At 36.5% G+C, this 13,665-nt stretch overlaps 1 protein-coding gene across 1 annotated transcript; it reads right to left on the reverse strand.

Annotated features, from left to right (window-relative positions):
* Nucleotides 1-7,287: 7,287 nt before the first annotated feature.
* LOC140971568 (uncharacterized) lies at nt 7,288-8,595 on the reverse strand. Its single transcript, XM_073433895.1, has one exon. The coding sequence runs from the start codon at nt 8,593-8,595 to the stop codon at nt 7,288-7,290; it is 1,308 nt and encodes a 435-aa protein (XP_073289996.1).
* Nucleotides 8,596-13,665: the final 5,070 nt, after the last annotated feature.

Consider the following 13,665-nt stretch of genomic DNA (forward strand, 5'->3'; position numbering starts at 1 on the left):
TGCCATAGATTAAAATATTACCTGATATCACAGAAGAATCAGGATTAACACTTTCCTTCGTCATAGCAAAAATTCTGCCCTAGACTTTTCCTTTGCCTGAGGAGAGAGGACATTTCAGTGCCGTGTGCCCCATCTCCTTGCATCTAAAACATCGTCCACTACCCACCAAACACTCACCCTTGTGTGGTTTTCCACACTTAGAACATACCAGTCGTTCAGTATCAGAAGAAGGCACAGGAGGTTTAGAGCGCTGCTCCATCTTATCCTTACCTTTGTGGCCACCACGAACATTTGCATTTGCACCTTGTCCTCTAGCCTGGAAAGCTTTCCTTCTTAATTGCCTCTCTTTCTCAATTTCTTGCTCATCATGTTCCGCAAGCAAAGCTCGCTCCACGATATCTTGATACATGACTACCTTGGACATATGCACATCCCTTCGAATTTCTGGCTTCAACCCACGAAGGAAGTGTTCTCCTTTATCTTTATCATTCTCAGCAACAAAAGGAACAAAAACACATTCTTCCTCAAACTTCAACATATATTCAGTAACAGACAAAGCATTCTGCTTCAATTCCAGAAATTCCTTCACCTTCTTGGCTTTTACTTCACGTGAAAAGTATTTGGCGTAAAATAACTCTTTGAACTCATCCCATTCTAACTCGCGAACATTGGCAGTCACTTTCGTAGCTTCCCACCAGATGCGAGCAGCTTTGACTAACATAAAGACAGCACAACTAACCTTGTCTTGATCAATGAACTTCAAGTAATCAAATATAGCCTCCAATGATTTGACCCATTCAAGAGCTACGAGTGGATCGGCACCACCTATAAACTCTGGAGGGTTCATACGTCTGAAATGATCATATGCACCATCTTCAGAACTTTCCGTTGTGCCTTGAACTCTTCCACGACCATGACCCTGAGTCGAGGTACGCATGCTCAGTAACTGCTGGATTTGCTCACCATGAACCTTCGCTTGTTCTTTCAATAGCCTACTAAATTCATCTACAACTTTTACCGTCTTATCAATGGGAGGGGTCCTATCGTCCCCTTCAATAGTCTTTCGTTTGGGAGGCATATCCTACATATATGCTCACTTTAACAATAAATGGAGATAAAGAATACATCAATGGCAATGAAATGGAATCAATTCTCATAGTTAAAATCAATAGATGCAGGATCGAAAACATACCGGATTGTCCTGGGTAGAAGAAGTCATATAAGGTCCAAAGAACTTTCGCTCTGATACCAATTGAAACAACCCCCTCTGACATTTAAATTTAAAAAGAAAAACATACGCGGAAGCATTAACATTTGAAAGGGAAAGAACAATATACCATATACCTCATAAACATGTCCAAAACTAATATACATAACCATTCACAATCATATCCTTCAACACATAGCCAAAAGCCAACATAAATTTTTCTCCATCATTCATTTAGCAAAATACATGATATTTTAAAACTTCACATGTTCACTAAACCAAAAACAAAAGTGACATGACCAAATAAAATCTTTCCCATTGCCTTTTATATGACTTCTCCGGCCTCAGACAATCCGCTTCAATCCTTTTTATCACCTGCATCACATGATATTAACTGGAATGAGATAAAACTCAAAAAGCAGAAAGCTGTACATAACAAATAAATATACATATGATTGGCTTAAAACATGGCTATAGCAATGGCAATGAACAATGAATCAGTGGCAATGGACAATAAATCCATAGCAATAAACAGTGAATAATACCATCTTCAATGAACAATAGATAACAAAGCAATATAGATGGTATTTCATGGCATGAATTAAAGGAAAGAAAATGATAGTTCTGTGACCTGTAGATAGTATCTCTTTGATATATAAATATATCAAAATTGTGAGAGATACTCATAGTCATGAAATTGGCCAATGACATGCATGAATTACTATCATTCCTTGGCTTTAATCATAAGAAATCTCATTGAGGCATTTAAACAAACATTTGGTAGGCACAATGGTGTATTAGCTCCTTGATCAATGAATTCAATGGAAATGCTTGAACAATGAACATATAACAATATATAGATAAACTATATACCAATGAAAGGAGCTATTTAGCAATAACATGGCTTGATACATATAAAATCATGTGAGCACTTGAAAGGAAGCTTCTACTTACAACCCAACAAGTAAATTATGGCTAAAGTAATCTTGAATGAATCCTACAACAATAAACATAATAATAACCATAAATCATCACCATAAATCCAAGAATTCCATAATTCAACTTAACCCTTCATCACTTCAAACCCTTCAAATTCAAAGAATATAAAAGTTCTTACCTTGAATCTTGGAGAATTAGGTAAAAACCACTAGGAATTCAACTAAAATCCTAGCACTTGGAGTAGAGAAATGAAGGAAAGAAAATTTTGAGAGAAAAGGGTTGGGAACGATCAAAGGAAAGGAGAGAAACGAGAAGTGTGAGGAAGTATCTAGAAATTGGTATAAAAGACTTCCAATCCATAAAAAACGTGTTTTATTTTTTATACAGGCTGCTGGGCGCATATGCGCGGCCCCTTCTGCCCAAACATTAAACTTCAGCACCCGGTGCATATGCGCGAGTTCTGGCGCATATGCGCGCCACGTTCTGCAAAAAAACTCATTTTTGGCTTCCGAATTTGCGAAAGTTGTCAACATGAAAGTTGTAGCCCTATGTGTTTTCTTGCATCTCCAATTAGCCTCATGTCATTTAAAGGTTTTATTAAAAAGTTATGCTCATTCTCCCAACATGTGTCAGTGCAGGAACAATGAAACACATGACACACTTCGGGCCACTTTTGGCTCGTTTTTCCTAATGATTTGAACAAAACTCAAAACATGAAAGTTATAGCCTTATATCTTATCTTTCTAATGAAAGTGGCCTCACATCAACTGGATCAATACATAAAATATTATGCTAAAATCACAACTACTGCCATATTTTTCATACCGTTTATGCACTTCCATTTCCTATTTGGCTCAAAATCAACTTTCTATTCTACCCATTCATTTCTTTAATCATCACCAACTATGAACATAATACCAAAACAATAACCATAAACAATGACCATATATTAACCATTCCAATAAACATAACCATTACACATAATCTCAACCATCAAACTATATGAAATATCCATTACCATAATAACCATAAATATCCAATAACCATATTTCCTAAACACCCAACCAAAAATAATATCATAAACATTAAAATGCTAAAAGGTTGAGATATTACACCTGCCGCCCAGTACTGCGGTTTCATGTAGATGGATCCATCGATTTTTGAGGTTTAAGGAATGTCACAATTAACGATCTGAATTCAATAAAAAGCAAAGTGTTTATGATCATGATGAAAGGATTTATGTTATGAAATGAGGAAAAGGAAAATGTTGATGTTTACGTTATGCATGTTCATATGAATATGTTGAGGTTGATATGAAAAGGTTTACGAAAATGTTTATGAAAAGTTTATGAAAATATTTATGTTTAAAGTTGATGCATCATTATGGAAATATTTTTGTTTATGCATCATGAAAATGTTTATGAAAATAGTATTGTTTTAAGGTTTATACATCTTTATGAAAACGATATTTTAAGTACAAGTATTTTTTACTGTTGCTTGTGATCTGTATATGTATTACTTGTTATCAAGATTATGGTGTGTTGAGTCTTTAGACTCACTAGGTGTTATTGATGCAGGTGATTATGATAATAATATTTATGGAGGTCTTGATGGTTGACTTAGCTGGACTGAAGATGTACATAACCCGAGGACCGACGCTAGTTTTCCGTACTAGTTATGATTTATGATTAAAAGTTATGTTAAATATATTTTTACGACGATTTATTTATGAGGTTTTGAGAGATTATAGTATGAGCTATATTTTTCAAATGTTATTTTTAAGTTTAGTAAAATGTATGATAATTTTTATGATAAACTATTTCTCATGATTTTCAAATGTTAGTTGGTTATTTTATTTTAAAATGATGTCAAAAATAAATTATTTATGGTTCAGCCGAATGCTATGTGAGATTTGGAAAAAAAAATTTCAAGCACGTTTTAAGAAAAAGAATAGCAGACGTTTCAATTTTCTTGGATACCGAGTTTCAAGGATAGAAACAAAAGCTAATCATTTTTGAAGCAAGTTGCATCCAACAATTACTTAAGTGAAATTCGTTTCACTATTTCACTTCTTGGAATAATATATTAGTATAGTTATATTATATTATTTTTACCCTTATCTTTTCATTTAATTTAAATTTAAATTTTATTTTATAATACATATATACATAGTGGCTATGTGCTTTAATTTCTTCCATACATGTATATTTTAATATGAAAATACATATAATTATTTTACATTCTTAACTTATTTTTGAAGATTTAATTCTAATCGATGTGATTAACAATAAATTTCAAGGCTTTACACTCATCCTCCCCTTAAATAGATTTCATCTCGAAATCGAAATGGTAATAATGTTATGACCATGTATTTGCAATAATAACAATAAAAGTCATACCTAGTTGAACAACTGAGGATATAACTGGCGTATTTGACTCTCTAATTCCCAAGTAGACTCTTCTACTCCATGACGAGACCATTGAACACGTACTAGAGGAATTGTTTTATTACGCAAAAACTTTTTCTTTCTGATCCAAAATACAGATTAGTTGCTCGACATATGCTAGTGTCGGGTCTAATTCAACTTCATCTGGCGGCAGAACATGATTTGGATTGGGTTCATATTTCGGTAGCATGGAAATATGAAACACATTATGAATTTTTGATAGTGCTGGTTGTAATGCCAACCGATATGCCAAACTTCCCACACGTTCTAGAATTTCGTATGGACCAGTGTAGCGCGGTGAAAATTTTCCTTTCATGCCCAATCGAACAGTTCCTCTGAATGGTGAAATTTTTAGGAATACCTGATCTCTTTTATTGAATTCAAGCGACCTTCGTCGTCGATCCGCGTAACTAGCTTGTCAGTCTTGAGAATATTTTATTCGTTTTCTGATCAAATGGATTTTATCATTCATTTCCTGTATCAGCTTTGGCCCAGTCAGTTTCTTTTCACCTATCTCATCCCAAAATAATGGTGATCCACATTTTGTTCCATATAAGGCTTCAAATGGTGTCATTCCAATACTACGTTGGAAACTGTTATTGTATGAGAATTCTACAAGTGATAAAGCATCTTGCCAACCAACATGAAAATCCATAATAACAGCGCGAAGCATATCTTCCAGAGTTTGAATAGTGCGTTCAGACTGGCCGTCAGTCTGTGGGTGATATGCAATACTCATAGCCAATCTTGAACCTAATGCTTTTTGAAAACTTCCCCAAAATTTCGAAGTAAATCTTGGGTCTCTATCAGAAACAATGGTGACAGGAATTCCATGAAGTCTCATTATATTTTCAATATAGAGACGAGCCATTTTGCTATAAGTGTATGTCTGCTCGTACGGAATAAAATATGCAGATTTTGATAGGCGATCCACTACAACCCATATAGAATCGCATCCTCTTGAAGAACGAGGTAAATGAGTAACAAAATCAATTGCAATATGCTCCCAATTCCATTTGGGAATTTCGAGACTTCATAGGAGTCCTTCGGGTTTCTTCCTCTCAGCTTTGACTTGTTGACATGTGAGACACCTAGACATGAATTCAGATATGTCTTTCTTCATTCTCTTCCACCAAAACTGGAGTCTCAAACATGTATACATTTTCTTTCCACCTGGATGGATACTGTAACGGCTGCAATGGGCCTCCTCCAAAAGCTGTAGTCACAAATCTGAATTTTCTGGAACAACTAGACGACCATTTAATCGTAGGGAATCATCGGCAACTATTTTGAATCTTGATTTGTGGCCATCGAGGACAAATTGTCTGGATTTCAAAATTTGCGTATCAGTATTTTGTGCCTCCTTAATCCGAGAAATTAATTCGGGCTCAATCTGTACCGCAGCAACAGTGACGTGCTCATCATTAATAATGAAATTCCATTCCAATGTATAAATATCTTCATGCAGTTGTGAAATTCGGACTGAAGTCATAATGACATCTTGAACTTTTCGACTGAGTGCATCAGCTGTGACGTTCACTTTTCCAGGCTGATACTGAATCTCACAATCATAATCTTTAAGAAGACCATCCATCTGCGTTGTCTCATATTAAGGTCCGACTGAGAGAATAAATACTTCAGGCTTTTATGATCGGATATGATCACAAACTTTTCTCCATATAAATAGTGGCGCCAAAATTTTAAGGCAAACACAATGGTGGCTAATTTTATATCATGAACTGGATACTTGCTCTCGTTGGGTTTTAGTTGTCGAGAAGCATAGACAATCACTTTTTCGTGTTGCATCAAAACACAACCTAAGCCCTTTAATAATGCATCCATGCAAAAAGTGAAACCACCCAAACCAGATAGAAGAGTAAGAACTGGTGTAGTTGTTAATCTCTTTTTCAACTCGAGAAAACTTGATTCACATTCATCAGACCAAATGAATTTTACATTTTTCTGTGTTAGGCGGGTAATTGGTTTAGCAATTTTTGAGAATCCTTCGATGAATCGACGGTAATAACAAGCTAAGCCCATGAAACTTTGAATTTCAGGAACGTTTGTTGGTCTAGACCAATTAATCATGGCTTCTACTTTGCTTGGATCAAATGAGATGCCAAAGCGTGATATGACATGACCTAAGAACATCCCACGATCTAACCAAAACTCACATTTTGACAATTTAGCATAAATTTGTTCTTTGCAAAGTATTTGTAGGACAATACTCAATTTTTCAGCGTGTTACTCTTTAGATTTTGAATATACCAAAATATCATCAATAAAAACGATAACAAATTGGTCAAGAACTTCCTTGAATATGTGATTCATTAAATCCATGAATATTTCTGGAACATTTGTAACACCAAACGGCATGACAAGAAATTCTGAATGATCGTATCTTGTCCGGAATGTTGTCTTTGGTATATCTTCGGCTCGAATTCGCAATTGATGATAACCAGAACGCAAATCGATTTTTGAATAAATAGCAGTACCCTGAAGTTGATCAAATAAGTCATCAATTCGAGGCAATGGGTACTTGTTCTTTATATTAGCTTGATTCAGTAGTCGATAATCAATGCACAACCGCATCGAACCATCTTTCTTGCGTACGAACAACACTGGGGCTCCCCATGGTGATACACTGGGTCTAATGTAGCCTTTATCCATTAATTCTTGCAGTTGTTCCTTCAATTATTTTAATTCTAATGGGGTCATTCGGTATGGTGCTTTAGAAATAGGAATTGTTCCAGAAATTAATTCTATCGAGAATTCTCTTTCTCTGGGTGGAGGAAATCCAGGTATTTCATCAGGAAAAATATCTTGAAATTCTTTCACTACTGGGATTTCAGACAATGTTGATTCTGATTTCTGGGTGTCGATAACATACACAAGGTATCCTTCATTCCCTTGGAATAATACATGCGACATTTCCAAGGATGATATTAGGGGAGCTTCGGCACATGAGCCTTTACCATAGAAATTCCATTTTGTCCTAGAGTTAGGACGAAAACGGACTATCCCATGGAAACCATCAATGGTGGCACGATATATTGTTAGTGTATCCATTCCCATTATACAATCAAAATCTTGTATCGGTAGAACAATAAGGTTCAAATACAGTTCATTATCTTCACAATTCAACACACAATCCAGTATCATTCGAGTAGTCATGATAATCTTACCCATCGGAGTAGCAATAGAAACAGGAACGTTTGGTACAATAGAAGTCAAAGAATGTGATGTAATGAATGATTCAGAAATGAATGAATGGGATGCACCGGTGTCAAATAATACTCGTGCAGGATAACCAGATACAAAACATTTACCTGCTATGACACTTACTGGTGCTTCCCGAGCTTGATATTTTGTGAGCGCAAAAACACAAGCCTGGGGTTGGTTAGAGAAATTACGACTTCCCGAGGCTTGCTGCGGTGGTCCATATGACTGATGAAAATTTTTTTCAGGTACAGTACCTCTACTAGTACTAGATCCTCCACGAAATCCTCCTCGGACAGGTTGTGGAACATTCTTCTTGGATGGGCAAACCCTTGCATAATGACCTTCCCGACCACATTCCCTACAAGAGCCATAAACAACAACACATTGTTCAGTAAAATGCCTACCTCCACAACGGTTACAGTAGGGACCATAATAAGTAGTTATTTGAGATTCACCATGTTGATGATAACCAATAGAACTAGAAGAAACTGATCCAGATTTCTTAAACATCTTTCCTTTAGCTTTCAAATTTTTTTGGGTGGTTAATCTGTTACCTGTAGGAACAAACGAAGCGCTTCCCTTCTTAAGTCCAGCTTCTGCATTTTTTGCTCTTTTGACTACCTTCACAAATCCAGTAGGTAGTCTAGACACCACATAAGTATAAACGTTGTTGTTTAGCCCGTTCACGAAAAGATTATATTTTGCCTTTGGGTTTGCTGCTACATGTGGTGCGTATTTTAGCATTGCAGTAAAAGTAGAGGTATATTCAGCTACAGACATATTCCCTTGTCTTAGGTTGTTGAACTCATTCTCTTTTTCGGTGTAGTAAGATGGTGGAGAAAATTGTTCAGTGAATTGAGTTTTGAAGATAGTCCAACTTACCTCGATTCATTGTTCATCAAGTCCCATCTTGGCGGCTTCCCACCAATCTCTCTCACGATCCTTCAGTTGGTATAATGCAAGCTTATACTTTTGATTATCAGTATACCCCATTAAACTGAATTGGTACTCAATATCTTTAAGCCATGATTCGGATTTTTCAGCATCCTCAGTACCAAAGAATCTCGTGGGACGCAATTTTTGGAATCTTGAAACAATATCATCCATCGTGATTTGTACAAATTGATCAACAACCTGCTCCACTGGATTTTCTTCTGTCATAGGAGTTTCTATACGTATCAAGGACGACCACGACCGCGTCCACTTCCTCGTCCTCTTGTAGCCATCCATAAAGGCCAAATAAAAAAATATATACACAAATAAATAGTATCAATGTATTAAATAAATCCTCACACATAAAATATAGGAGCACATAGGCAATTAACTAAGTTCTGCGTAACTCTCGTGTGACCATAATCCTATGGAAGCATCTTTAGCTATGCTCCGATACTTTGAGCAATTTCCCAGTTTATTGCTCTGATACCACTAAGTGTGGGTCCCTTGATTCTCAACGGTGATTATCATGCATTATTTCATTTAAATACCATTTTAACTCAGCAGCAGAGAATGTGATTTTAAAATTTAATGTCAACGCGGGCAAAAAAGTTTGTTTCAAAAGATATTCAGTATTATATAGTGTAAAAGTATAATACATATAATTATTAGTTGAGACACCACAATTAACATGTTTACTAAATTCATATAAATATTTATATTGTTAGTATTTGTCTTTAACCAAAACTCATATCATCCCGGATCAGTTCAACATCATACCATTCGAAAAAATAATACATAACAAAATATACCGAGCCTAATTACATATATTTATTTATGCACTTTTATTTCAGCTCCTCCCACACAGCGTCTGAATCGGCACGTATACTGACAAAGTCACCCTCACTGAGAAGTATGATAAACTGGGGTCTGTCCCCATCACCAACATCAACCGAGGGCAATCGTAAAAGATTTCCTCTGCTAGTGCTAATGCTCCATCTATGAACATGATAGTATAATTTCTTTCCTCATACTGCTCCTCACTCAGTAGCACGATGGATGCCATGTTTCCCTGATTATCAACCACACACAGAAGATAATCGCCCCCGAGGGGTAAGCAATAGCCCAGTATGAAAATACCGAAATAAAAACAACATGAATTGTAACGAATAATACATGGATGCAATGCATGATCAGGGTATATACACATGCACGGGAAATCAGTATATCGGAAGCTGCACAATCAGTAAATGCAGTGTATAATATAACAAATCAAGCAATAGGCAAGGCTCAGCTACACTGCCGTAGCGACCACTCCTCCCCCAGTCTACTACCTTGTGCCGATCAGCTTGCCAAGGACTACGGACGTACTGTGCCTTATCGGCCTACAACATCTCTCGGGCTAGTCGCAGCTCCGTACCATCCCGACAATCTCCTCGAATCCAAACACAAAATAAAAAGAAGTAAACACTAGAATCGAGGCACAATATGCAATGCAATGTCATGTCATGCATCGATGCAACATATATATATAATACGTTTGTGTAAAATATGTTTTGTTTTAGTGCATCGATGTTATGTAATGTCACAAATAATTCACGTAAACAAATAATTCACGTTCAATAAATTTCTAACTTTACAAATGTAGAGCTCAAAATCAATACAATTAAAACCCATGCATTTATTTAATTGCTAAATTCATTTATTTAAATTTGAATTGAGTAATAGTCATGCATGATTTATTTAAATGCATTATTTTAAATTATTTATGTTTATGTGATGCACGTTAAAATATTTTCTTGAGTTTCATGTTTGAGGAGATTATTCGAGGCGGGATCGAAGGGAAGAGACCTGCGACTTTTTTTGGCAGTTTTAAAATGTAGTAATTTATTTTAAGCTGAGTTTGGGGCATTTTAAATGAATTATTGAGTTTTTAACATTTTTAAGGCCTAAATTATTTATTTAGTGATTTTATGAGTTCAAGAGTTTTAAAGATTTAACACTTGTGCAAATTATTTTAAATTAAGGGTCTTATTTAAAGTTAGAGGAGGATTAGTATTTTAATTAGTTGTTAATTATGTAATTAAGCACATAATTTTCCTAATATAATTCCTAACTCACGCACACACCCACTAACACACACACACATTCTCGGTTATATACACACACGATTCTCTTTCTTTCTTCATTTTCATTTTTAAAGATAATATAAAGGTTCTTGGAGAGGGAGAGCAGCCGCCCCTATTCCCCTTCAATTTTCCCAGCAATTTCGTAAGTTTCTTCAAGATAATCGAGCCACAAATCGTTCCAGATCAACCTTCGTATCTTCTCCGTTTCGGTGTCGTTGTTTCGGTAACGTTGAAGATTTAAAGGCACGTATATTCTTCGTTTATCCATTGATCTTGTCATATTATGCGTTGTGTTATTTATTATGCGTAAAACTATATGTGTGATGTGTAAAGTTCGAGTAGAAATTGTTTAGATCGCATTTTGAACGTTTTTGGATCTAAAAATCATATTTTTGATGTTCTTTTAAAAACTATGATTTTTCATTCGAGAATTTGGGAAAACGTTCAACATATGAAACATAGAAATTTTTGATACCTTCGATTTGATATAAAATTTGAATTATTTAGATAAAAATTGAGTGAGTTATGACTGTTTTTGTGGGACTGTTCAAACTGCGTTTTTCAGAAAAATATGTTATTGATGAATTCTTAAAGTTTTTGAGTTGCAGGCTTCGTTGAACATCGCTAGGCCATCACTACTGTGTTTAGACATGATGCAGGAGGTGTTCAGGTACCGTTTGAGGTTTCGTTTTGAGTCGAGAATGGCTTGGGAAATAATAGAAACCTTAGGAAGAATAATTGTGTCGAAATCATGGGTTTGTTGCATTGTTTATGATGCATCGTTTTGGAGACGTCGGGACGTTTGTGGAGTCGAGTCAGTGCCATGGTGTTCTAGGAGGAGTCTCGAGGCGTTGTTCATTGTCGGTGTAATCGAAATTGGAGAAAAAAAGTTTCTAAGTCGCGGAGTCCAGTACACTCGGCGCCCGAGCTGTAGTTTCTTACCACCCGAGCGCCACCTTCACTGTCGGGAGTTTTATTTTTATAGGCTCGGCGCCCGAGCGGTAACTTCTTACCACCTGAGCGCCACCATTTCTGTTCGAGGCCAGTAGACCTGGCGCTCGAGCTGTAAGATATCACCGCCCGAGCGCGGGGCCAGTTGGAGGGAGGTTTTGTTTCCTTTTTGCTTTAGGTTTCAATAATGAGTCCTTATCTTTTATTGTTTAAGGAATGTTCACACGTCATTTTAGAGTTTGTTTTGGGGTTCGATGTTATGGTTAGTATGATTAAAGGAGGTCAAGTCCCGAGGGATCTAGAATGTCATAAGCTATTTAATTGATTCGGTGGTGAGCACGAATACTTACGTCTAAGTTATGCAAGTTAAGTGTTTAAATTCATGTTAGTATGTTGCAGCAGTGGCCAGAGAGAGATCCAACGAATCCCTCAACGCCAAGTAAGTATGTTCGACGTGCAAAGAAAATACTTTTAAGCTTTTGAGGTTAGCTAAATGTATTGTGACCAAAATCATGTATGGGATTGGAAAGGGGTAAAGCATGACCAGGGACCAATCCACCCTGTTAAATCATGAACCGGTTTAGATCAGGATTGGAAAGCAGTAAATCATGACCGGGGACCAATCCACCCGTTAAAGCATTAACGGGGATCTCATATATGCAGCAGTGGATCTTCCTTGTCAGCCCAGTACTGTGGATTAGTCTCATCAGGCGTATTTATGTATGGCTCACTTGCTTTGAAACATGTCTCTACGCAAAATGATGAAGTTTTGTATGTTCAAATATGTTCAAGTATGCAAGCATGTTTAAGAAAAGTTTTATGTTGATGGCGCGTCTATGTATGTATGTACGTATGTTCAAACTTTTGATATGCAAGTTCAAGTTTCAGTATGTACGTTCTATTTTAAAGTTGCTTGTGTGTTTATTACGTATTACTTGTTACTTCCAATTTATACGTGTTGAGTCTTTAGACTCACTAGACTTGATCGATGCAGGTGAGGTTGCATTTGAGGAGACGAGGGGTGTGGACCAGTGAGCTGGCTCGGACTGAGCAGGAGGCTAAACCCGAGGACCGCCTATGTTTTATGTTTTTAATTTTTTAAGCATGAAAATTTTAATATTCTGATTTCACGTTTTGGCTTATGATATTTAAACAAGTATTTTCTTTAGCAAACATTATTTGTGAGCTCTTGTATCGCAAATACCTTTGGATGGGCAGTTTAATTGTGATTACTCTTTGAAAGTTATTTGTATTTAAGAAAATTTTTATTTTTCCGCAAATTTTAAGTACGGTACGTTACAGTTGTTATCAGAGCGGTGTTCTTGTAAAGGGTTATGTCTACTGCCAGTTGCGAGAAGCTCACGAAGTCACACCTCAAGTCTGTAAGTTTTAAGGTTTTAAATTATTTCATGTACTAAGCATCCAGTCATGATTTCAGCATGTGCATGTTTAAAATCCAATTTACGTGCATCTTATGATCCCATTATTATGCTCATGCATGTTGGGTTTACGTGTTGGGTAAATTTTGGAACAGTATGCCTCTTAGGCGTATGGTTAATTGTGAAGCAAGAGATGAGGACAGAGAGGCTCGGAATAATGAGAGGGTTACTCCTCCTCGCCCACCCTCAGACATGCAGGCACATATACTTGCAGGTATGACGCAGTTCTTCGCACAGTTTGCGGGGAACCAGGCTGCAGCGAATGCAGAGGCGAGGCCCCAACCAGAGGCAGTGTATGAAATATTTCGAAGGATAAACCCGAAAGAGTTCTCGGGGACGACTGGCCCGATGGTAGCTGAAGGATGGATTAAGTCAATCGAAGTAATATTTGATTTTAT

Source organism: Primulina huaijiensis, chromosome 1 (assembly GCF_012295235.1).
Source record: "Primulina huaijiensis isolate GDHJ02 chromosome 1, ASM1229523v2, whole genome shotgun sequence".
In the NCBI taxonomy this organism is placed as follows: Eukaryota; Viridiplantae; Streptophyta; class Magnoliopsida; order Lamiales; family Gesneriaceae; genus Primulina; species Primulina huaijiensis.

What these genes read in the sequence shown, in the direction of transcription:
- LOC140971568 (XM_073433895.1), bottom strand. Translation starts at nt 8,595, where the DNA reads ATGTCTGTAGCTGAATATACCTCTACTTTTACTGCAATGCTAAAATAC.